The sequence below is a fragment of the Syngnathus typhle genome, linkage group LG6 (assembly GCF_033458585.1).
Source record: "Syngnathus typhle isolate RoL2023-S1 ecotype Sweden linkage group LG6, RoL_Styp_1.0, whole genome shotgun sequence".
Taxonomy (NCBI): Eukaryota; Metazoa; Chordata; class Actinopteri; order Syngnathiformes; family Syngnathidae; genus Syngnathus; species Syngnathus typhle.
Genome location: NC_083743.1, coordinates 14,184,146 through 14,210,495, shown reverse-complemented (window position 1 = coordinate 14,210,495; position 26,350 = coordinate 14,184,146). Strand labels below are relative to the sequence as shown.

The window sequence follows — 26,350 nt, the reverse complement described above, 5'->3', positions numbered from 1 at the left end:
CGAAACCAAAGGGCGACAGAAACAAAGAACATTTTAGAAGCAAGATAATCACTTCCTTACTCGCAACAGCTGTAGTTGCTGCAACATAGCTCGCGGCGCTAAAAAATGAAATAATGAAAAAGACCCGACAAACTATAAGCTATATAAACTATAAACTTTTAAATATTCGTTATTAGGCGATGGACGATAAACTCTTGTTGAATGACACATTTGGTGGCTCGTTGCTAGCTACTTCCGCGCACTCAAACAAATTATCATCTTGACCAACTATCTTTGTTTTTGTAAAAAAAAGTTTTGCTTTGCTAAAATTAGGTCGCGCTGCAAAAGAAACAGGAAAGAGAAGTTAACTTGCTCAACTTTGCATGCGTGTCAGTGTCACCTTGTCAAGATGAAGCTGAGTGGCGTCTTGGCGTGTGTGTTTGCGGTTTGTTCTGGGGTGTGTTGGGGGGACACCCCGGCCAACTGCACCTACGAGGACCTGTTGGGGACATGGGTGTTCCAGGTTTCCCGTGGGGGGCACGACAAGACCATCAACTGCTCCGCTGAAGGTAAACTACAAAGGTTCTTAAAATTAGGCCCAAAGTCTTGACAGCACATCGGAGTTAGAACTATTTGTTCATATTTTACTTGTTTCCTGGTATATTGTGCTTTAAATATGCCTGTATGGCATCATCAAGTGTTGCCATACTTTAGATCGCAGTCTTGCCCATGTCAGGTTTCATATTCTTTCTTTGAGAAGCAAGAAAAAATACATTTACAGCGGCAGAGGCAGGCAAATGCAACCAGCCCCATCCTCCATAAACATTACAAATAGTTGCATACTGTGCAAAAAGTGTGAAGGAGCCTCACAAAAAAGTATGTGCACGTATATATGCATGTGTAAACTATATTCTGAAAATATTAGAATGAAAATGGTAATATTTTACAAAGAAACTTAGGATGACTAAATTCTCAGATGAAAGATGAGAAAAAAAATCTTGAAGTTTCCAACCTTGTGCATTGATAGATTTCATAATAGACTAACTTTCCAAAATAGATGGATGAATACCATAACGGAAGTCAGGCTAGCCATTTGACACTTCTCCCCCTTTTCAGGCACAGGTGAGAGCATGGTGACAGTGACCCTTGAGAAGCTGTCTGTGGCCAAAGACGAGCTGGGAAACAGCGGCTTCTTCACCCTAATCTACAACCAGGGTTTTGAAGTCGTCATCAATGGCTACAAATGGTTTGCATTCTTCAAGGTAAAAGTAGCATTTGTGTTATTGTATTTGAATGTTTTCTTATTGTGTTGTCGAGTTTATGTTGATGGGGTCGAGCCAAATGTCCAGGTTCAACAAGGTTGAACCTTGTCTTCATCCAATATTCTGTTCATGAAATAAGTTGGTCCTCATCATTCAGCAAGTTGACAACATCTTAGTGTTTCTGCTTTCTCTCACATGACACATGATGCATGTGTAGAGGAAGCAGTGTGTCCCTTTGGGCTTCAAAACCCATGTGATTCTGTAACATCCTCATCTGCTATTTCTTTCTTTTGGACATTTTAAGACATTTTGCTCTTATCAATCTCTCCCAAATCTGCCTCGGGGAAATCACAAACGTTTTCTTCTCTTTATTTTTTTTAGTACACTGAAGAAGGCCCGAAGGTGACCAGCTATTGTGACCATACGCTACCAGGATGGGTGCATGATGTCCTGGGCAACAACTGGGGCTGTTTTGTTGGGAAGAAAATGAAACCAGTAGCAGCACAGGTTTACAATAAACCAGTCTTGAGCTCCAGGTACTTTACCGAACTAAACCTGTGTCAACCTGCGTCAACATTATGACCACTAACTCGCAATACAGTGATATGCAATACAAATTCTGTATCCATTATTTTTAATACTTTTTTTTTATAAATGCGGCTTTACCACAAGAGACAACCATCTTGAGAATCTGAATCCTTCAGCTCAATGTACAGTAATTAACTGCAGTATTATTCAAAGAGATTTTTTTTTCTTAGAAGTAGTTCGGTTCCTCCTTTGACTCATGACAATTTTCAGAATTTATATCCTACACCACATTAGTCAACGATACACAAATGGTCACTGTATTGTAAGACGCAGATCACGAGAATCAGAGGAAGCTTTATTCCTTACCAAATGTCAGTAAATGTTTACGCTCATTGTTCAAGTACATTTGAAGTCTTCCACGCAGCCTGGTGATGCAGCCCTCTGCATGATTAATGTAATATTTCCTTCGGCGACTGTGCGGCAGATCTGCAAAGATTTCATATAATCCTCTCTCCCATGCCTCACCATGCTGTTTATTGTTGTGTAGTACATCAAAAGTACTTTTCTTTTTGTCAGAAGTGCATAAGAGTTATTTGCTGCTATATCAAAACTCTGCTTTCAATTTAAGATATGATCAAGCCTCAGATGACCGACCGGCTGCTACTTTGTTTCACATGAGAGCCGAGTGCTTGCAGCAGTACAGGTCCTGACAGTTGTTTCATCACCTCAGGCTCCTCAACAGGCCTTTTACACCGAACCACGGCGTCATTGAGTTCATTAACTCGGCCCAGAAATCTTGGAAGGCTGTCTCCTACCCAGAATATGAGATGTACTCGCTGCAGGAGCTGCACTACAGAGCAGGAGGACCCGCCTCCCGCATTCCTGTGTACGTTTTTAAAATGATGTACTTTGAAACTTTGCAGACACCCTGTATTTACACTATATGTATTTTTTTCTGCCATGCTTCAGCCATGTGCGCCCGACACCCGTAACAGCCCAAGTAGTCAAGCTGGCAGCAGCTCTGCCAAAGCACTGGGACTGGAGGAACGTCGATGGCGTGAACTTTGTCAGCCCTGTGCGAAACCAAGGTGACATTCACTTTCTCTTGTTTCTTACTCAGGGTGGGAGTCTAAGCATATACATTATTCATCTTTGAAGAATGAAAAAAAAAAAAAGGAATTTTTGGGAAAAATGAACGAGGAGAAGATACGTTTGACCGATGCAGGATGAAATCTTACACATTGACGTGCGCAGCATGGCGAGCAGCAGACACTGAGCGGCAGCTTGCTTGCATCCCTCCTGGCAGGCCTGACTCGTCTGGTCGCTCTCTTGTGTTTCCGCACAGCCTGTTGTGTGAGTGGAAGGATTAAGCGTGCTGAGTAGTTGGAGTGTCTGAGAGCAACTCTGCAGGGCTGTGCTTTAGGATCTGGAGAGGGCTGGAGTGTTTGACTAGAAGCCCTTTAAGCTGCTGTTACACTGCGGCGCTCAAGCCTGTACAGTCAGGTGGAGACCCATTGACGCTTTGCTTCGATTCTCAAAGGAACCTGAATGTTTCTGAACATCCTGTTTTTGGCACTACGAGTCACTGCAGAGATTTCTTGGATCGATTTTTATTTTTTCTTCCTGCCAACTATTTTCTTATGAACAGCGAGCACGGGCACTGGTTTTATACTTTTACATTTCCCCTTTTTTCTAGCTTCATGCGGTAGCTGCTATTCCTTCGCCTCCATGGGGATGTTAGAGGCTCGCATCCGAATCCTAACCAACAACAGTGAGGCACCCGTACTCAGCCCCCAACAAGTGGTCTCCTGCTCCGAATTTTCCCAAGGTATGGGAATTTTCACAAGCCGATTGAAAAACAGCATGACCGAGGACCACTGGAGCAATATGTTCACTATTGGCAAATTGCAGTGTTGTTGACACTAACAAATGAAGTGATTTAGTTTGGGATTGCTTTGGTAGGCGGTGTTCCAGTTTTGTATTGGACAGCTATTATTAAATGTAAAATTTTTGACCTAATTGTGATTTCAACTCTTTCTCCCTGATTCTAGGTTGTGATGGTGGATTTCCATATCTGTTGGGAAAGTACGTCCAGGACTTTGGTATTGTGGATGAATCTTGTTTTCCATATGTTGGAAAGAACACTCCGTGCGGCCTCCCTCAAAACTGCGGCCGCACCTACGTAGCGGAGTACAGCTATGTGGGAGGATTTTATGGTGGCTGCAGTGAGGCTGCCATGATGCTGGAACTGGTCCAGAACGGCCCTATGGCGGTGTCCTTTGAGGTATAAACTATTGGTATTCGATCAACTATAACATTCTTTAATTGAGCACCAGAGAATATGGAATGGTCAAATACGGTCTATGAACTCTTCCTTTGCAGGTGTACCCAGACTTCATGCATTACAAGGACGGCATCTACCACCACACGGGCATATCCGACTCTTTCAACCCTTTTGAGCTGACCAACCACGCCGTGCTTCTGGTTGGCTACGGCCGCTGTCACATGACTGGCCAGAAGTACTGGCTTGTTAAGAATAGCTGGGGCACCAGCTGGGGAGATGGTGGCTACTTCCGAATCCGCCGGGGAAGTGATGAGTGTTCCATTGAAAGCATCGCAGTTGCAGCCAAGCCTATACCCAAACTCTAGAGGCCTTCTTTTAATTATTTTTTTAGGATGCGCTGTAAGGGAGCTCTCATTCGAGCTGCATTTTCAAACCCACACATTGTTTTTTACTGCATGCGTGGGTTGACACTTTAATGACTTAACAGTATTCTAAAATGGAAATCGCAAGTATGCTGATTAGTTTCGGTTTCAGGTCCACTTGCAAAAAGCACCTTCACAAGTGGGTTATGATTTTAAAATTACATGTGATGTTTTTAAAAACCAATTGATTTCTCCTCAGTGATTGACGATTTTTAGTGTGGGTTGTACCCACCGGATTTGAAGCTGTAACTGTGTAAAAAGATTGGTCAGATGAAATTAGTTTGTATATTCTGCCTGTCAGGGTCTTGTTTGTCTCAGGGAAACCCAATACATGTTCTTTTGTTAATGTATCATTTTGAAAACATTTACTGTTCATGTGCTTTTAAAACTAGTAAAGGGAGACCATAATTGAAAGAAAAAGTCTGTGAAAAAAATATGCGCAATGCTTTGATGTGATGATGTGAACAAGCAAACTGCTGTTAAGAAATTACAGGAACACTTTGAAGCAGCCCACTCACACACTTTGGTAAGAGTTACATTACCGTAATTTTCGGACTATAAGTCGCGTTTCTTTTCATAGTTTGGGTGAGGGGGCGACTTATACTGAGGAGCGATTTATGTGAATTTTTTCAAAAAGTTTCAAAAAAAAAAGTGAAACCGCAATGTAGCAAGGGATTACTATAATTTGAATTTCAAGTGACGTCACCAGCGCGGCGTGGCGCGGCGGTTGTTTATAAAAAGGACGAAGCTTGATCACGAGACGACGAAGGGCCCCACATACTACCGGCATCATTAGCGGCTTTGTTTGTAAGTGACACGGAGGACAAAGAGTTTGAAGGGTTTAATGATTTGGAGTGACACAGAAGATTTGAAAACTATTATGACTTTTACGCACGCCCGGTCCTACACTACGGAGCTCTCTTTAACCTCCGTGGATGGAAGTCGGCCGGGTGGCCGTCCAGGGACGGTGGATGGGGCTCGGACATGGCTTTTATGCACGCCTGGTCCGATGCTATGGAGCTCTCTTCCACCTCCGTGGCTGAAAGTGCCACCTGCGGGGATGGAAGTCCACGCCGCCACACGCCTGGAAGTCGACGCCGGTGCTTGGGGCCGTGTGGCCGTTAACTATTTATGTTATAGTTATTTGATATATTTTATTTCGTGTAGCAACTTGTATATGTTTTTATCGTTACAGTTCAGTAGTTGTTGGCTCGTTGAACTCTTGTTTTGTTAAATAAAGAGCCGTTTACCAAACCCGAGTCTTTCCTTGAACTTTGTTAACACTACAATATAGTTATATAGTAGATCTGTGGAATAACGACGAGGCTGACGTCTTGGCGCACGCGCGGCGTTGTTGACAAAGGACGATGAATTTGATCAATGGATTTAATGATTTGGAGTGACACAGATGGTTTGATAATATTATTGCTCATATAATAGCTATCCATCCATTTTCTGTACCGCTTAGTCCCCACGGGGGTCGCAGGCGTGCTGGAGCCCATCCCAGCCGTCATCGGGCAGTAGGCGGGGGATACCCTGAACCGGTTGCCAGCCAATCGCAGGGCACACAGAGACACAACCATACGCACTCGCACTCACACCTAGGGACAATTTGGAGTGCTCCATCGGCCTACCAAGCATGTTTTTGGGATGTGGGAGGAAACCGGAGTGCCCGGAGAAAACCCACGCGGGCCCGGGGAGAACATGCAAACTCCACACAGGGAGGGCCGGAGGTGGAATTGAACCCGAACCCTCCTAACTGTGAGGCGGACGTGCTACCCAGTGCTCCACCGAGCCGCCTATATGATAGTTATTTGATATCTAATTTATATATCGTTATATGGGCCTGTGGAATATTTTGAAGTGCAAGCGCGCACTCATTGTTAACATAAAGGACGATCGATGGATTTAATGAATTGGAGTGACACAGATGGTTTTATAAACGTGTTATTTATGTAATAGTTTTTTGAAAACCTCAGCTCTTCGTTTGTGTTTATGTCACGTTAGCTTACCTATCGTTTAGCCTGGTGTTGCTCGTTCATGTCTGTTCTTGGTGTTGGATTTTGTCGAATAAATTTCCCCCAAAATGCCCCGGAGCGACTTATATATGTTTTTTTTTTCACGTTATTGTGCATTTTATGGCTAATGCGACCTATATTCCGGAGCGACTTTTAGTCCGAAAAATACGGTACATCTTTTTGTGGCTTCTTCTGACCTTAAAGCTGACCAGGTTTTTACCCACTCTAAACTTGTGATTATTTCATGCTTTCAAACAAATCAAAATAACTTGCGTGTTAAGTTGGGGGGGCGGGTTAAGAAAAGAAACAGTGTCAATATGCAAGTGTTTTTGCAAAAGCATGCTCAGTTTCGATTGACATTAGTGTGGAAGTAAAAGTTGTCAAAAAAATGTTCAAGTACAGATGATTGAAATATCAGTACAATAACAACGTTTTTAAACTTCATCATTTCTATGTGTATATGATCACCTGCGTGTTCTGATAGCATAGGTTGTGCCAATTGCTTTGGGTTTATAAAATGTTTATTATTATTTTTTTTTAGTTTTTTAATTTTAATTTATTAAGCATGTATCTAATAATTTTGCCTGACTTTTCTGTTCTGCAGGCCGCCTCCGGATCAGTCACAAGGTCTAGTACCCCCCCCCCCCCCCCCCCCACACACACACACAGTTGATCATTCCAAGTTCACCTCCCCTTTTCTCACAAGCTCACTCCCGGACTCTCCGGCTCAGTTCTTCGTCCCGCGGCCGCTTCCACTCGAGTGGATTCATGCTCGGCCCTCACCCTTTTTGCCCGCCATGCAGAACAACCACGCCAAAGAACACCTCTACAAAATCCTGGTCATTGGAGACCTGGGTGTGGGCAAAACCAGCATCATCAAGCGCTATGTGCACCACAATTTCAGCCCAAACTACAGAGCCACCATCGGCGTGGACTTTGCCCTCAAAGTGCTCAACTTGGACCAGGAGACTGTGCGCCTCCAACTCTGGGACATTGCAGGTACCACTTTTTCAATTGGAGCTACTTTTAAACACACTCTCTCTGGGGACGGGGGCAACTGTTAGTGCTGTTAGAAATAATAATATGGCTTATGTACTGTAGCAATGTCACAGCTGATCAAGTGCTTTAAAATAAATTGATTTGCACATTGCGATAAGATGTATGTCTACAGAAAGTAGATAATATAAAAAGCGTGATGGGGGAATTTTATTTTTAATTTTATTTCAAATTAAATCTATGTTAATCCATAAGCAGTCTACTTAGAAATGGGAATTGGGGCACAAGGTGTATCCTTGATAATGGTACAGCGGTACAGTATTTGCAAATGACATTACAGTATCCGGACGCATGCTGCACATGTGATGCCCAAGGGAGTGTGTGTGTGTGAGTGTGGGGGTGGGGGGGTTAACATGTGACTGTCACCTTGCATGTTTACAGTTGTTTCACACATAAATGGCATCTTCACTGTGGAAAATCAACAATTCTTGGCAGTTCTCCCAATAAAACTAACATCAGTGAAACGAAACTGTGAAACAGCGTTTGTCAGCCTTAATAATTGATTTCAATCTTTTAATTTTCTTGTTTTAATCTTGCTTTGACCTCTTTTATGCAGCAACTCTCCCTACAACTACAACAACACAAACAATTGACTAGTGAAGTCCTTAGTTCTTAACAAATGTTGAATTTAGTTGTTCAGATAATGAAGGATGGTTTGTGGCTGAGAGAGCAGAACCAAAAGTTCCGCTAGCAGGCCCATCTCATGTGAGTATCGGCTGAAGTTGACTTGCTGCTCACAGTACTCTGTTGCACTTTCTCCAATAAGCACAAGCGGTCATGTGTCTCTGCCTCATGTGAGCCAGATTTGAGGCCCAGCCCGTTTATAGCAAGAGTGTTTATTGTGGCCCTCTTACAAAGAACTGTAAATGTTCTGCCAAGCCTTTTATCAGGTTATGCAATTAGTTGAGTAAGAACAAGTGGGAATGTTGCTGTGATAAGGTCCCTCGCTTGGGCGGAATCATCTTTTAGAACATAGGTGTTCACATTTTTACATCCAGATCCAAATAGAAAAATGCAAGAGCGCCTTCATTTTCTTCAATTTTAGTTTAATAAAAATGTTGAAACCAATCTGTGCAGCAATTATATGTAATTGTTTATTTTAAAGAATTGCTACATCCCAACTTTCTGTCCCTGCGGTGTTGTATCCCCATCAAAAAGATCCACCCCCATACTGAGCAGCAACAAAATGACACCTCCACATTTAGAACCAGAAAAAGAGCAATCTGGAGTAAGAACAATCGTTAAATCAGTGTTTACGTGAGCTCAAAAAAGCGAAACGCTCACAAATCCAATATTGACGATTCATTATACGTTGAATCATTATAGTTACATTTTGTAACCAATTTTACCAGTTGTAAATAGTTCCTTTGTGTCTTTGCATATCTAGAAAATATTTTTATGAATAAATTCACTTGATAGTGGTAGTTGTAGCATCACAACCATGGTTGAGTGTGTGCGACACACTGTGTTAAGTACATTCCACATTAAAGACATGGACTCAGTGAGGCAAATGCTTGACTAATGAGAATACAGCTAACTGGGTTGTTCACGTTTCCACAGTTTTCTACATAAGTCAATTGTTTTAATGATTTTGCTTTTTAGATATGATTTGAATGAATGAGCCATCGATTACAGTATGCAAAACTGCGTCAGCCATTGATGACAATACATCACTCTCTGATTGGCTGTTAACTAGTGAATCAGTGAGATAAAAGTAGAAAATGAAATACTAAGCAAAACTTGTTCCTGTTTTTAGGATAAGTGTGTTGGGCTAGGTACTGTATATGTACGTGTTTTAGTCTATAAAATCCTGACCATGGCTGCTATGATAAACAGCGACTTCTCAGTTACAGAGGTGGTTTCAAGGACACATTGCACATTTGTATATGGCCATCACTCACTGACGTGTTGTGTCACCCTGGCCACCACACTGAAAAAAATCCTGGCTTTGTCCCTGGAGCAATGAGTAGCAGTCGTGTCATGCAAATCCACATCTTGTGTCGGCATTATGTAACCTTATATGCATATTCTAGTTGGGATGGATATGAATCTAAAAGGTGAAAAGAGCTGCTCGAGAATTAGTCGACCGGAGGTTCTTGCCACTTATGGCACGACATGTTTTCCTTTTTCTCAGTATCGGTGGTAATTGTTGTAATTAGTTTTTACATATCTGGTCAAAATTTCAATTGATATGAGACTGCAAAATTCCGTCTGTGTGACTGTTATTTATAGGTCAAGAGAGATTTGGCAACATGACCCGCGTATATTACCGCGAGGCAATGGGTGCCTTCATTGTGTTCGACGTGACAAGGCCCGCCTCCTTCGAGGCAGTCACCAAATGGAAGGAAGACTTGGACTCCAAAGTGACACTAGCCAATGGAAAGCATGTGGCCACGGTGCTCCTGGCTAACAAATGTGACCAGGGCAGGGACGTAGTCACCAATAATGGAATAAAGATGGAGCAGTTCTGCCAGGAGAATGGATTTGTGGGATGGTTCGAAACATCTGCTAAGGTAAAACACAAACACTCAAGTATTGTGAACACACCTTTTATTTAGACACTACCGTATTTTCCGAACTATAAGGCGCACTTTCAATGAATGGCCCATTTTAAAACTTTGTCCTTATATAAGGCGCACTGGACTAAAGGCGCACCATTAATGCATCATGTCAGATTTTTAATCCAAATCAAATCATTCTCCATTTTATGTTTTTTATTTCAACTTCAGACGCAACAAATTACTTTATAATCACAAAATAATGTTCCATAGTCTTTTTGATTCATGATTCATAGTCTTCAGTGGGCCACTTGTGATTGATTTCATGACACAATGCTTTGGGCCAGTTTAAATTTTGGAATTCGGTCCATATATAAGGCGCAGTGGACTATAAGGCGCACTGTTGGCTTTTGAGAAAATGTTAGGTTTTTAGGTGCGCCTTATAGTCCGGAAAATACGGTATGTGTTTTATATGTCTTCTCTTCAAATATCTCAGTAAGACTCTAGACAAAAATTGACTTGTGCGGCTTATGCGACCTGAACCGACACAATGACACAACCGCAAAGTTCCCGCATGTCATGAGTGATGTGCTGCAGGAATGTCACGGCCAGGTGGGAAGGGAGGCAAATAGAACAAGACGTGCACGAAGACACACACACACTTTGACACCCACCCCCTACAGCACTTGGCACACCTGCGCAATCTAATGAGATCCAGTGCAACGGCTATAACACAAATGTATCCAGTTTTTGTTGTGTTCAGAAAAAAAGCCCTTTAAGTGAAGCATGATAACACTTTGTCTAGTTTGTCTATAATCATCGTGGTGCAAAATGACTCAAAGGAACCTTGAATAGGCCAACAAATGTGAAGAAAATCAAGAACAATAGAGGGGAAAAATAATTTTATTTGGAGGAGCAACATTGTTTTTTGTGATTTAAAACATTTTTATTAGTTTTTCTTGGGAGTGGGGGGGGGGGGGAATAAATATTTTTAAAAAGCTAAATAATCATTGGATTGAATTAGGGTGAAATTTAATTATACAACAAATGGCTCTCTCTGACTGTATCTTTGTACAACCCCTTTGTGCACTCATTCACACACATTAGAGGCTCTTATCAGGGCCACCAAAAAGGTGTGTGTGTGTGTGGGGGGGGGGGGGGGGGCTGTGCTTTCTACCCCCTGAGCTAAGCCACAGTTGAAAAGTCCATGACAGCTGTGTATTGTTGGCATGGAGACAAGTCCAGTCAAATCAAAATATACTGCCAAGTGAAGGGAAAAAATCATTTATTTTGCATCAATATTTTGTTCCTTCTCCCTTTTTCTATCTCCATGGTTAGGAAAACATCAACATTGACGAGGCGGCAAACTGCTTGGTGAAACATATCATTTCCAGTGAGAACGACATGCTCCAATCGGAAGTCCACGACACCATCACCCCCCACTTAGAGACGGACAAAGGCGGGACATGCTCCTCCTGCTTCAGATCGCAGTAATGGCTCGTGACGCGTAGGCGTCCTTGTGTATGTCATTCCATGCAAAGTTGGTCCGTGTTGCAAAGGCTGAGCTTGGTGATTTTTAGGGACAATGTTTTTTTTTCCCCTCTGACAGCTCGCTTTAGCAGGGGAATGAGCGGGTGAAAGAAAAGGTTGCGGAAGAACAATAGACGAGCCTGCGCGTGCCTGTCAAAGACAAGGTCACTCGCATCTTTAGCACTTCTGTAACCATGGAAACGCAGTTACTCAATGAACGCATGCTCAGAGCGAGTGCAACAAATGAGAGAATATCTCTGCTAAAGGTTCAGATCTTCAATCCATGTTGGCTGTCACTCCTCATGACCTTTGCATCTCAGTCTCTCGCCCACACTTTGGTTTCCTTCACTCGATTGTTTCATTTTCGGTCTCCTTTCTGACTACAGAGTGTGTTCCTTATTGCCTTTGCAATGATACAAAGAAGCCAACAGCAAAGTCATGACAGACTTTCATACACTACCCGGAAGAGCTGCTTGCCTAACAGGCACATTTCTTGCTCGTTTGTAAGGCGAAACATTACCACACACAGGCACTTGTGGGTGTTCCTCTCGATGATATCGGGCTTCACATGACGTAAGTATGCTGCCATCTAATATGTACATACATCACAAGCGTTGCCACCATTCAAACATTCCTCTGACACGAGTACACGTGACAATATGATTCGATTTATTCTTAGTCAAATCTGTTTTTAACAGACCGTTAGCATCTCAAACGGAGTCGTCATCCATTCATGCACAGTCCTAACGTAACTGCACTGCCCATGAAAATCAATTGTGATGGGCGGATACGTTAGAGGACTGTAATTCTCATGATTACTAAGTTCTTTATTAATAAACGGTCTTAGACGTTACGTTAGAGGATTGTAATTTTCATGATTACTAAGTACTTTAAATATAGATGCGCTTAGAGGATATGAAAACATGATATTTGTATACTCTGAATAGATTTGAATATACTTCCAAAATTTAATAACAACTGTTTTAAAAATTAGCACAACAAATGTATTTTACGCTTTGGTGGTTTCTGCACTCGCTACAACATGCTTTGCAATTATTGAGGTGGTACTAGCCAAAGATCTGAATAGAAGACGAGATACGCCCCGCTATGCGACATGCCTACGTAGGGGCCACATCAATGGCAAAGCATGGATAATAAAAATAATTCACATTTCTAATTGAAGTTTCATTTTTTAGTTTGGTTTACTTTGTAGCAAAAATGACAGAATGTGAGATCAAAACAGAGCAAGTGAAAACAGACTAAAAATAAAATACCAATCTTACCATTTCCCCCATTACCGTGCAACACAATATATAATTGGTCTACAGAGAAATCGGGCATAGGTTCCATTGTTTGGAATGCAAATAAATGCGTACATGTTTTAATGCTTTAATTCATTAATCGTAATTAATATATATATATATATACATGCACAGTGATTCCTCACTACTTCGCGGTTTGTTTATTGCGGCTTCACTGCATTGCGGAAGTTGTTATAAGAGTTCTAAAAACATATTTGCAGTGTTCTACTTTGTCATAAAAGAGGTTGTTATAATAAAATACTTCTGAAAACATATTTACAGTATTGTACCTTGTTATAAAAAGTTGTTGTGAAAATGAAAGAGTCCTAAAATCATATTTACAGTATGTATACCTTAGCTACATTGACATATACCGTATTTTCCGGACTATTAGGTGCACCTTCAATACATAAATGGCCCATTTTAAAACTTTGTCCATATATAAGGCGCACCGGACTATAAGGCGCACCATTAATGCAATCACAATATAATAACTTGAAATAGTGAAAACAATAACAATATATCAATAATGTTAATATCACACAACACAAAAAATAAACATGTAAAGCTTACTTTAATAAGTACAAAACAAAACTGTCAGATAGATGAGTAAACTTTAAAAGTTAAAGATTAAAATAATAACAAAACATTTTTTGAAAGTTTAATGAATTAGGAGGGTGCGGGTCGATTCCACCTCCGGCCCTCCCTGTCTGGAGTTTGCATGTTCTCCCCGGGCCCGTGTGGGTTTTCTCCGGGCACTCCGGTTTCCTCCCACAACCCAAAAACATGCTTGGTAGGCCAATTGAGCACTCCAAATTGTCCCTAGGTGTGAGTGCGAGTGCGTATGGTTGTTTGTCTCTGTGTGCCCTGCGATTGGCTGGCAACCGGTTCAGGGTGTCCCCCGCCTACTGCCCGATGACGGCTGGGATAGGCTCCAGCACGCCCGCGACCCCCGTGGGGACTAAGCGGTACAGAAAATGGATGGATGGAAGTTTGTTTTATTGTTGTTATTGTTGTATGAATAAGAAGGGTAATATTGGTGTTTGTGACTGCAGTAAACAGGCCAGGTTGCATCATGTCAGATTTTTAATCCAAATCAAATCATTCTCCATTTTATCTTTTTTATTTCAACTTCAGACGCAACAAATTACTTTATAATCACAAAATAATGATCCATAGTCTTTTTGATTCATGATTCATAGTCTTCAGCGGGCCACTTATGATTGACTTTATGACGCAATGCTTTGGGCCAGTTTAAATTTTGACCGGAATTTGGTCCATCTATAAGGCGCACCTGACTTTAAGGCGCATTGTCGGCTTTTAAGAAAATTTGAGGTTTTTAGGTGCGCCTTACAGTCCAGAAAATACGGTACATCTACAAAATGCGCATAGCACTGCTATGGTAACATGTGACCACTAGAGGTCCCTTTTTAACTAAGGTTAACAACAGAACGTTACATCGACATATGTTACACACCCACATACATATAAGATTTATATTTTCAATATTTGTGCAATCTTTTCTGTATGTTATTTATACTATTATTATATTATGTACTTGTTTGAAACTATTATTTAATGTTCTAATAATAACATATGCACTTAAATGGTTTCATATACTACATTTATTGACACAAACAAATGTACAGATGAGAGGGTGACCCTACTTCGCAGATTTCCCTTATTCCGGGGTGGTTTTGGAACCAATTATCCGTGATAAACGAGGGATTACTGTATACATATGTACATATATGTATTTATGTGTGTACATATATACCCGTACATATATACCATATCGCCCAAATATAAGACAACCCTGGTTATGAGACGACCCCCTCTTTTTCAAGATTCAAGTTTGAAAAGAGACTTTATGAACACCAAATTTAATTTTTATACAGAAAATAATTATAGTACATCTGAAACAAATGATTATAACTATTTATTTATTTTGCCTCATTCAAATCATGCAAAAACTGTCTATCACATCCTAATATCTGAACATTTAAATATGTAAACTAAAGTCCAATCACATTTGTAAATGAATGGCTTCTGGTTTTTGAAATGTAAATAAACCAATCTACTGTGATAAAACAACAAAATTGCAATAACTGCATTAACCATCAACGTGAAGTCTAACTAACTGTCGTCTTGAAACAAATCTGAATATGGAAAAACATTGCAATAAAATAATGCAAACTGGTTTAATCTTCGACCCACTTTTCTCCAGATTGTCGCTATGTTTCTGTATTTTCTGATATCTCTTCTTTTATTTTCTTACTATACTCTTTCCTTTCTTCCCACTATTTTTTTTTCTTCTTCGTGCTACCGCTAGTTCAGCATTCACTTTAAAGATATCTGGTGCCATCTAGCGTTGTGAATGGGTATAATGTCTAGACCCGAATGTAAGACGACTCCCACTTTATCTTGTGTCTTATTCCAATGCAAAAAATATTCGGGCCAAAACGATGTATATATATATATTAGGGGTGTAACGATTCATCAATACACATCGATTAATCGATATAATGCTCTACGATTTATTGGCATCGATGCTAAACGTAAACATCGATTTATATCGCCGTGTTTGACCTCGGACATTAGACACGACTTTATTTTGAAATCCAGTTCATTGTTGCTTGCTTCCTCTTTCCGGGAGCAGTGTGCGGCGTTGTTGTGTTGTGAGCAGAGCAGGCACGTGAAAGGGGAGTCGACAACTAGTACGCGGCTCCTGGGCTGGTGCTATGGCTAGTGTCCAAAAAGACGAGGAAATTTGCTCCCCTTTAGGGTTCAAGTCATTCGTTTGGAAGCACTTTGGATTCCAAAGAAAAGATGGCTCAACGGAAAAGACACGTGCAGTTTGTAAATCCTGCCATGCGGTGATCAAATATTCAGGGAGCACAAATCTCGCCGCACATTTAAAGAAAAAACACGACATCAAAGTTCAGTGTTAAAATAAGCACTTTGTATACTACAATACTCTTGTAATTTCCTAAATAAAGAGTTTGGAGTACCTTGTTGATTTTGCGTATGAATTTTTATAAATCAGGATATTGTTCTATATTTTTTATTTAAAAAAAAAAAAATCGATCGAAGAGCACTATATCGCGATGTATCATGAATGAATCACAGCAGGCTTTAAGATATCGGCAAATTTCGTATCGTGCTTCTTTGTATCGATATGATATTGTATTGTCACAAAACCCGCGATTTACACCCCTAATATATATATATATATATATATATATATAGTTTCCAGGGCCGCGGCTAAGCATTTTTACCGGATCATGGAGCTTCCAGCAGAGCTCCAGCCGGTGCTCCTGGTGGCTCTCCGCCTAACTTTTTACGCCCGGGGAGGCTTCCAGGGACGCGGCTAAGCATTTTTACCGGATCATGGGGCTTCCAGCGGAGCTCCAGCCGGTGCTCGGAGGGGATTGTGTGTGAAATATATATTCTATTTGCAATGTCCATAATTCGTAATATTTGTAATTATTTGATGAATGAATACAATATTGACACAAACCCCTATGTCATACCAACAGATGATAGAACCAAAGATGTGTCCATTTCTTCACGAGAATAAACAACTTTCGTATCTGCCTGATTGTCTGTTTATTTTTAGTAGATTTTAGTATTCATTTGATCATCATTCAAGCAATTGGATCTAAAAAAAACATGCAAATATTGTTTTGTATGGCTAACGCCATAGCTATAAATTACAAAGCATGGTAAAAATAAGTATGATGACAAGCAATGTGGTAAATGGTTGGGGAGATTACTATTTACTGTCATTTATGAAAGTTATGTTAGAATATGGTAAATTTTGAAATTTTAATGCTTTACAGCTCTTCTGCAAAACGTTAGAATTATCCCAGCCAACACGTCCAGTTGTGCCTCAAGTGGGGTGAATGTGTGTTTCCTGGGTTCCATGTGCCTTTTTATTTTCCAGTTCAGTTCAGTGATGACTCTTGGACATTGCATGTGCTTATGGATTTAGTTTTCTTCTTCTTCCTCTTGCCACTGTAAGTACATGTGACTCTTTTACATTGTTTGTTTTGTGGACTCCTTACAGGATCCTTTTGTCGGTCTGTCTAACCTTCTGTACATGCTCGCCTTTTGCGTGCGCCTTTAGTTATTTTTCACCTTTTTTTTCATGCACCCTTGTTTAATTCAAGTATGTTTCAAATTGGATTAGCTTTGAAATTATAATGCGTTACACTTGTCTGCTCCAGATTTCTATCAGATGGCATTGCTGGTGCCCTAACACGTGACTACACCTAAACCACCAAAACCCTAAATAGGCAAACCCAAACTGGGCCTACATTGGTTGTATACAAAAACCCAAACAGGGACTATTCAGATTCCCAGTTAAAGCCCATATCGGCAAATACACAGGGGGGCATAGGTAGTTCAGACATCAAATTTTGAAAACCACCTAAGACCTAATCAGAAACCCATGTAAGACCATGTGGGCTAACATAGGATGGGATTTCACCACATAAACAGGTGAGATAAGCTGACCCGAAAAAGGCTGAACCCACAAAGTATTTCTAATCGAAATTCTAACCTTTAACCAAGTGCCTGGTGGAGGCAACGTAAGAGTGCAGAAAAGCAAGAGGGAGTGGCTTTCATTTGAGCTGTGATTGGAATTTTCTTCAGTATTATGTAAAATACAAACCTTCTTCTTTGTGCACACACACAGATACATGTACATTGTCCGAATATTTCACCGACTCATTTCTCTCTTCTCATCTGGTCTCCTGAGCAACAAGACTCAACAGACAGACAGAATACAGGCATCGTAACATGGAATCACAAGACTCCTTAAGCAACATGTGATGTCATGCTTACGTGAAGTCTTCCACACGCAGGCTGTTTTTAAGATCCTTTGAAACACAGTTACATTATTGAAAGACATTTATCACCAGGGTTCAAAACAAGTGAAAATATTATTTTCAAGTCCTATACTGCAATGGTATTTCCACTAGTAGTCACTGATTCAAATAGGGTAAAACAATTAATAAAATAGGAGGTATAGGATGTTCATCTCATAGCTGTTACCTATAAAATGCTATGAGGCGTGCAGTGCGGAAGTGCCAAAGAGAAAATACACTCAGTGAGCTCAGAAGGCGAATGATGTGGTCGATAAAGTCAGTGGGAAGTGGCGGCTGTGGCGGGCGTATTCTGGCTGCGAATTAAACACACACTAAATGAGAATCAATCGTCGGAGTCCAGGGATCTTCTGCTTGAATGAAAATAGCTACACCTCCTCCAACTTTGATCGATTGGTGTGTGAGGATTTGTCTGTTTTATTTGCGTGCATATCAGGTGTTTTTAAATACTCTGGGGTACGGTGGCCGGTAAGTATGAGATGAATTACTCAACAAATTTGTGTCAAACAGTTTTACCAACTTGTGTGTCCTCATCTATCTACCTTTTCATTTTCTATAACGCTTTTCCCAATCAAGGTTGTGACTGAGCTGGAGTTGACTAGGTGAAAGGCAGGTTAGGTTAAATTTGAACAATAAATTCATGATTTATTAAATAAATATACATTTTCATGTATATTTTAAACAATGCACCAATTTCACTATATATATATATATATATATATATATATATATATATATATATACCGTATTTTCCGGCCTATAAGGCGCACCGGACTATAAGGCGCACCTTCAATGAATGGCCCATTTTAAAACTTTATCCTTATATAAGGCGCACCGGACTATAAGGCGCACCATTAATGCATCATGTCAGATTTTTAATCCAAATCAAATCATTCTCCATTTTATCTTTTTTATTTCAACTTCAGATGAAACAAATTACTTTATAATCATAAAATAATGATTCATAGTCTTCAGCGGGCCACTTATGATTGATTTCATGACACAATACTTCGGGCCAGTTTGAATTTAGGAATTTGGTCCATATATAAGGCGCACCGGACTATAAGGCGCACTGTTGGTTTTTGAGAAAATTTTAGGTTTTTAGGTGCGCCTTATAGGGCGGAAAATACGGTATATATATATATATATATATATATATATATATATATATATATATATGATTCTTGTGAACATCGATGAAATGAACAGCCTGTTGCAACGGAATGTTATGTAATAAAATACATACAGTGCAGTGAAATAAATACTTGGTTTGCCGTTAAGGCAGTGCTTCTCAATTATTTTCTGTTACGCCCCCCCCTAGCAAGAAGAAAACTATTCGCGCCCCCCCCCCCCCCCCCCCACCGTGACTATCCTAACTTGTCTTGTAAGTCGTAAAATGTTGCACTGTCGCAAACGTGACAGAAGTAACAATGAGAGCGCCACTGCCCCCTGCTGTAGTAAACGCGCAATTACACTTTATTCTAGTACTGCCAAAAAAAAGCCTGTTCCCCAGGGTCACACGCGCCCCCCCAGGAATAGCACCGCGCCCCCAAGGGGGCGCGCCCCACTATTTGAGAAGCACTGGCCTAGGTGACTGATTCACAATTTGGTTTTGTCTGATATCAGAGATTAAATAAAGAAAACCAACTGGCTGATTGATTTGTTTTAATTGAGAGGGAAAAAAAACAGCAAAAGCATTTCACTAGCTGACCAGGAGATGGCGACAGCGTGGCATCTGAAGACCATGGATTGTTTGTTCTGCTATAGCCTAGGTGACTGATTCACAATTTGGTTTTGTCTGATAATAGATATTAAATAAAGAAAACCAACTGGCTAATTGATTTGTTTTAATTGAGAGAAAAAAAAACATCAGCAAAAGCATTTCACTAACTGACCAGGAGATGGCGACAGCGCGGCATCTGAAGACCATGGATCGTTCTGCTATGCCGGTTTAAAAAAAAAAAAAAAAAACGTAATTAGCTAGGGGTCAAAGGTCAAAGTTTACGGTTCAAAGTTCACCCAGGGGTCAAAGGTCGGTTCAAAGTTCACGGGGTCATGTGCACATTTTCGATTTTTAACTAGAGTTGAAAGTTCAGGGTTCAAAGGTCACCCAGGGGTCACCACGGGGTCACCGCGGGGTCAACGCGGGTTCATGGGGTCACCACGGGGTCACCGCGGGGTCACCGCGGGTTCAAAGTTCAGGGTTCACTTTTTTTTTTTTTTTTTTTTTTTTTAGGTTAACCTTTATTTAACCCAGTGCGTCTCAATTATTTTCTGTTACGCCCCCCCCTAGCAAGAAGAAAACTAATCGCGCCCCCCCTCCCCACCGTGACTATCCTAACTTGTCTTGTAAGTCGTAAAATGTTGCACTGTCATAAACGTGACAGAAGTAACAATGAGAGCGCCACTGCCCCCTGCTGTAGTAAACGCGCAATTACACTTTATTCTAGTACTGCCAAAAAAAAAGCCTGTTCCCCAGGGTCACACGCGCCCCCCCAGGAATAGCACCGCGCCCCCCAAGGGGGGCGCGCCCCACTATTTGAGAAGCACTGCGTTAAGGAAAGGAATTCACCAGGACAAATGCTAATGTATTTTGCAAAAGGGAAAGAAATGACTTTCGTGAAGATTTCTTTCCAAAAGAGAGGGGAAATGCAGGATGACATATGGAGGCAGGCCTGGGAAAGATTGCAAACTGTCGAGTGTTGACAAGGAAGAGCACAGCCAGACAGAATCAGATGGTCGTGTGCAAGATGACTGGAAGTGAGAAATAGCAAGATAGGAAAGGTAGAGCTAGAGATCGAATGGTGGGTGTCAAGAAAGACGCAATGTTGTGGGGACTTTAAGAAGGAGCTGAGAAAAGCTCTGGATTATGCCGAGCCACTGGCAGATAATTGGCTTGATACAGCAGCACTGATAAGGGAGACAGGTTGGAAGGTGTTACATGTATCTTATAGGCGGACAGAAAAAGTAGCGTCTGGTCCTCTGACTTGAGGCTGGTACAAAGAGGTGGAGGAGCTCAAAGAGGTGAGATGGGATTAGACCATTTCAAGATCTAAAGAGAAATGGAAAACATAGTACAATGCAGTCTAAAATGTACAAGGAGACAGAAAGGGAGGCCAGAATTGGAGTTATGTAGTTTAGACATGAAAAGAATATACATATATTTCAAAGGATGCTGGGAAGTGCAAATGGTGCCAAGAAGACTAAAGAAAAGATTTATGGCTGTGGTGAGGGAAAACTAGCAGATAGCTGAACTTAGAGCAGAAGATGCAGAGGACAGAAAGAGAACAGATGGAAGAGGATGATTTGCCGTGGTGACTGCTGACAAGGGTTAAACCCAAAAGGGAAAGAAGAATCAATAACTCATAAATTGCAAGTATTTCTTGTCATTTTAATGGAAGAAACTGAGCCAGTTACCTAATTTGATGTCATCGCATGATAGTTTGTCTTCTCTTTGAACTGAACCCTGAAGTTGTGAGGCAGCCCTTGCATCAGTAAAATTTCCATTTAAAAGGGAAATGAATACAATAATTACAATATATAGACCACTCTAGGTTTTTCAGGGACCACAAGGAGTTCACAGAGCGCCCTTTGATGAACACTGCTTAGCATCCCTGATAGTTGTGCGATCAGCACCTTGGACAGCAACATCATCACCACATTGGTGCTGTTCAGGGACAATATGAATCAGTACGTACAGTAATATTTATGCTTCTGCTGTCTAATGCTGTTTTCCCGATCGTGTTACTGCTCCAAAATGTCCTCTGGTATAACATCTTGCTCATTTTATGTCATTGGAATTGCGTTATCTCACAATTTAGGAGCACAAATGGAAAACTATGGCTTGCTTTGGCCCTTAGCTGTGAGTCTTTTGGGTCATGGCTGTGTGTGTGTGTTTGTTTTTGTGTGTATGCTGTGTTCACATAAAGTTTGCTGACTCTCTGGCTTGGTAGGCTAAAGGCTACATGGCATCATTCCCTTGTGTGCCAACCGCAGATGTGTACACAAGGGTGTGTGAATGCAATTTGCATATCCATGTGACCTTGCGCTATTTGTTATATCTTTAAAGCCAATTAATTCCCACCGGGCATCTGTGAGTTTGATTTCATTACATGCACAAGTAAAATGTGCATGCTTGGCCAAATCTAGACAGAAAAGGAGGAATATTTTAGATTTTAACACTGATAGCATACTGTATATGTAAATGCTTTGTATGGGAACATGTCACATAACTGCGTCAAATAAACATGAATCAAAAGACGAGGGACTGTGGAAAGAACAAGAGAAGGTGGGTGGCTGGATGAGAGGTAAGTCGCCAGGCAGTGTGGGAGTTTCAGCACGTCTCTCTATTTTGTGCATGTGTGTGAGGGGTGGGGGGGCATTAGTGAATGGAGCATGAGACCCAGCGAATGCGTGCATGGAGGCAGTTGTCATGGCAACAGAGGATGTCGTCTTTTCTGCAAGAGCTCACTCGGCTGTCCCAGAATCTTACATCTCTCTTTCGCTCCACTGGTGTTGTCTGCCTCTGTCCTTGTGAGTCTGTATCAATAGTTTTGATACTGTGTTTTTTTTTTTCTTGGGAGAGGGGAGGGACTAAAAGCAAACCAAACAAACCATCAACCACACCTGCCAGTGTCGTCTGCTTTTCGATCCTTTTTAGAACAGAACGATATTCACCAACTTTATAGCACGACACAGTAGAAATTTGATTTCCCCTAGCCAACCAGCAAAGAAAAGCCTTGAGATAAAAAGTGGATTTAAAAAAAGGCATATTGTTATTATAAATGTGATGATAAAAATAATGTGTGTGAGACTAATGTGTGTAGAATATACTGTAACTCACCATACTTTCCTTTTGCATAGGTAATACATGCATACACACAGGGCATTACGCTCAGCATAACAGATTAGGAATCAAAACACTTAGGCTGTTTAGCCCTCTCAGGCATTTATATTTTTCAAAGACTAATTCCCAGAAACCAAAAAAAACAAACAAAAACACTTAAAAAGCCACAGAACACCAAAATAAATTCCCGATAGCTCATCTAGTCTAAAAGTATCAATTTAGTCCCCATCTAATGCTGAAGGCAGCTATCTCGAAAGAAATTGTAAAGATTAACCATGAGAAGCACAGGGAGGAGATTATGGCCGTATGATCACATGCAAGTTCAAGGAATGTGACCCGCATCACTGAAAACATCTAAATCTCTTCCATTGAGTAACAGTCTGGCGCCAGCTTTACATGCACAACATGCACGTTCAAGAACACGCTGAAGAAATGAAGACAATTATATTTTGTGCAAGTAAGGCCTCTGGAAGTGCCTGTCCTGGTTTAATGATACATGTAGCCCAGTGACCATGTTGTCATGATGATATTGTGAAAATGACCAAATTATGCCAACCCCATTCCACAATGCATGGTAAGAAAGATGAAAACTGGCTCACGTAATAAGCCAAGCAGGAATCCAAGAGAAATCCTCTTATTCACATGCCAAAATAAAGGTTATTAGTTGAATTAAATTTATGAATTGATTTAATACTATTCTTTGTTAATTGGCATCTTTTCATTTGCAGCTCCAAAATTACATTTGTTTTGTTATGTAATTTGCTCATTTTCCTGGTTAAAGAGCATTAACATGAGATTGGGTTAATATTTCTGTAAACAATGGCACATTGAATTGAAGCTTTATTTGGGTCACCTTTACCATCTGTACCATCTTTATCTTTTATGTTCTTCCGCAACTCTAAAGGTCTTTCTCAATCTCAAACACACGCACACGCACACACGCACACATGCATACACTTGATTTCTAGTTGTGTTGCCATAGGCAGAGAAGCTTAAAAAAAGTCATCACCTTTCACTTTCAACATTTAAGTTTATTTGGCACAAGATGGAGTTCCAACATAAGAGTTAGTTCACAACACTCCCATTAATCCGCACTAACTAGACTAATGAGAACAGGTGTAGTGGTAGGCAAGGGGCGTCGGCACAGCACACCCATTCAGTGCAGAGGAAGAAGTGCAGACATTGTTGGTGAGTTATGTTTCATTTCCAATACATTTAAACAAGTGTAGCAATGATCTGTACCAATTAGAGAGAGAATGCTGGAAGAAGTTGCAAACATATAAATCCACCTGAGCTGCACTTATGTATCTATCCTCATTTAGCAGAATGTAGATAGGGCGGCTGAATGTTTCTTTGTTGATACATATATCAGTAAGAAAGAAGTACTTTTAGGAAGGTTGAACCTAATTAATTCAAGGATGCAGTTTGATCTTTGATTTGATTTTTCCCTTAAGAAATTAGGTGGTGAGCCAGATCTGGCCCCCAGATGTATGGCCTCCAAAACATTTGCGTTAAAATCCACTCTTTCGTCCTTTTCGCCCATTGCAAATAGATTGTGGAGACACAGCTTGTGTGTTCAGCGACGCTGTCTTTTCTGTAAAAGACAGCACTGGTAGTCAGATGGTGGACTTTGGAATACTGTGAGGTGCCAGAGTTTGAGCAGCCTCCCTTTTTTTTTTTTTAAGTGTTAATGTTGAGGAGATGTGGATTAGGGTGAAGGAGGAAAGAGAATATCATTAAGGGACGAGTGGGACCCTCACATGCCTTTGGAGCCTCACTACACACGTCTGCTGGTCCCCTTGAGGGGTTGAGGCTATACTGCAATAGCTGACGCAACAGGACGTGTGGCCGCTCACCTCTCCCCTCCCCAGAGAACATCTGGCTCCCCACACCAGCCATATGCCTTGGAACATGACCCCCACCCCCCCACCCCCCGCTCATCTCACTTTCATGTCTTTCTCTCTTACTGTCCTCGTCTCGTTGCCTTTGATGGAGTGCCAGAGGCTGGCAGATGCTCTTGCTGCACGACTTCATATGCCCGCAGCCTCCTTCTGCAGCCACCCTTTACAAACTGCACACGCGCACACACACACACATACGTTTATGGTCATGAAATATCACAGCTCATGGTGCCCTTGAACTACCAAAACCTGCCGCATTGCCGCTGCTATATGGTCACTTGGAAGAGCATGGATGTGTTAATAAATTATACATACATGAATACTGATACACATTCTGGTGATGCTGATGCTATGAATTGTCCCTGGTGAAGAAGGGCAGCATCTTATTATGGTTCACAACAATGCTGTTATTCCAGAAGGCAAGAGATATCAAAAATACTGAAGAAGGAATATTTTTTGTTCCTGTTTCCTTCCAGATTTTAGAATACCAATAAAGTTTACTGTCTGAGTTTACTGTTTTTTTTTGTGCTTATAGTTGTGTGCTCCAGTTCAATTAGCTGCTTGGATTAAAACGTATGACCCTACATCACACTGGAACATTTGGAATGGCTCTTTTTTTCCTATTTAGGCTTGTTGCATTTATTTGGACTGTGCACATTGTGTGTGCTATGCTGACTCGTCTGACATTTTGCATTGACTTTGAGGACCAGATTGCCATAAAGTAAATTGATCGGGTGCCTGAGTGAATGTGAGGCTGCTTATGCCTGTGTAAAAGTCATTGTGTCTTGTTAGAGAGTATCTTGTCAGCTTGTGCACAGCTGCAAAGATTTGCGTGAATGGCGTGACAAATATTCACATTAATATCGTATACCCTCAAGAAAGTAAGGAGTCTTATATATTGCCAATATTGCTCTCCTCATTTTGGACTATGTTCAGTATCCGGGCTTTCACTCAGAGGATTCGACCTCAATAAAAGCATGAAATGTGTGCATCATTTCTCAGCACAAACCCTTATTGCTTCTGACATTTTACTGCAAGCGCAATAAAGACAGGAAATCATGGGCAGGAAATAAATGATACAGCAGTGATAGCATAGCATCACAAGAAAGCTAATGGCTTTCTCCACTGCGAGCCCTACACTGCTCCCAAAGCTATATGCAGTAGTGTAGTGTAGACAACACCATGAGATTTGGTGCTTCAGCAATGCTTTAAAAGTTGATGAAGATAATTGAGGAGCAGAACTAGAGCGCAGATCTTCACTAAGTCTGAATTGTTAATTAACATAAAAGCAATTCACACACTGTGTTTGTTTGTCCATCTGTTTGTTGATTAGATGGCTATTTCGTGGTTCATAAAGTAAACAGATGGGAGATGCCATTATGATTTGATTGGGTTGACGGGCTCCAATGACCATAGCAAAGAACCATAATGACCCAAATGGTAAAATTGCGGTGTGTGCACCCTCAGCTGATCCTTAACAACATATAAAATATATATAGCGCCGGGCTGTTGACGTCACTTGAAATTCAAATTACAGTAATCCCTTGCTACATCGCGGTTTGTTTACCGCGGTTTCACCTTTTCTTTTTTTTTTAACATTTTTGAAAAAATTCACATATAAGTCGCTCCTCAGTATAAGTCGCCCCCCCACCCAAACTATGAAAAAAAACCTGCGATTTATAGTCCGAAAATTACGGTAATTACGTGTGTTTAACGTCAAATTGTTTGTTGTGAAAATGGAAAATACAAACAAAGCTGTTGGGGGGCCGACGACTTACAAAATATTGTACTACAAATCAATCCATTTGTTCTCATTAGGGAGGTGAGCTGGAGCCT

General features: G+C 41.0%; 2 protein-coding genes across 2 annotated transcripts; both read left to right on the top strand.

Annotated features, from left to right (window-relative positions):
• Positions 1-5,729, top strand: ctsc (cathepsin C). The gene is made up of 8 exons (XM_061281169.1): positions 1-548; positions 1,096-1,241; positions 1,623-1,777; positions 2,500-2,655; positions 2,739-2,857; positions 3,466-3,597; positions 3,821-4,053; positions 4,152-5,729. Exons 1-8 carry the CDS (start codon positions 389-391, stop codon positions 4,416-4,418), a joined length of 1,368 nt encoding a protein of 455 aa, XP_061137153.1. The 5' UTR covers positions 1-388; the 3' UTR covers positions 4,419-5,729.
• Positions 5,730-7,187: 1,458 nt separating this feature from the next.
• Positions 7,188-16,475, top strand: rab38a (RAB38a, member RAS oncogene family). Its single transcript, XM_061281837.1, has 3 exons — positions 7,188-7,492; positions 9,782-10,062; positions 11,386-16,475. The coding sequence occupies exons 1-3, from the start codon at positions 7,291-7,293 to the stop codon at positions 11,539-11,541; spliced, it is 639 nt and encodes a 212-aa protein (XP_061137821.1). The 5' UTR covers positions 7,188-7,290; the 3' UTR covers positions 11,542-16,475.
• The last annotated feature ends 9,875 nt before the right edge of the window (positions 16,476-26,350 follow it).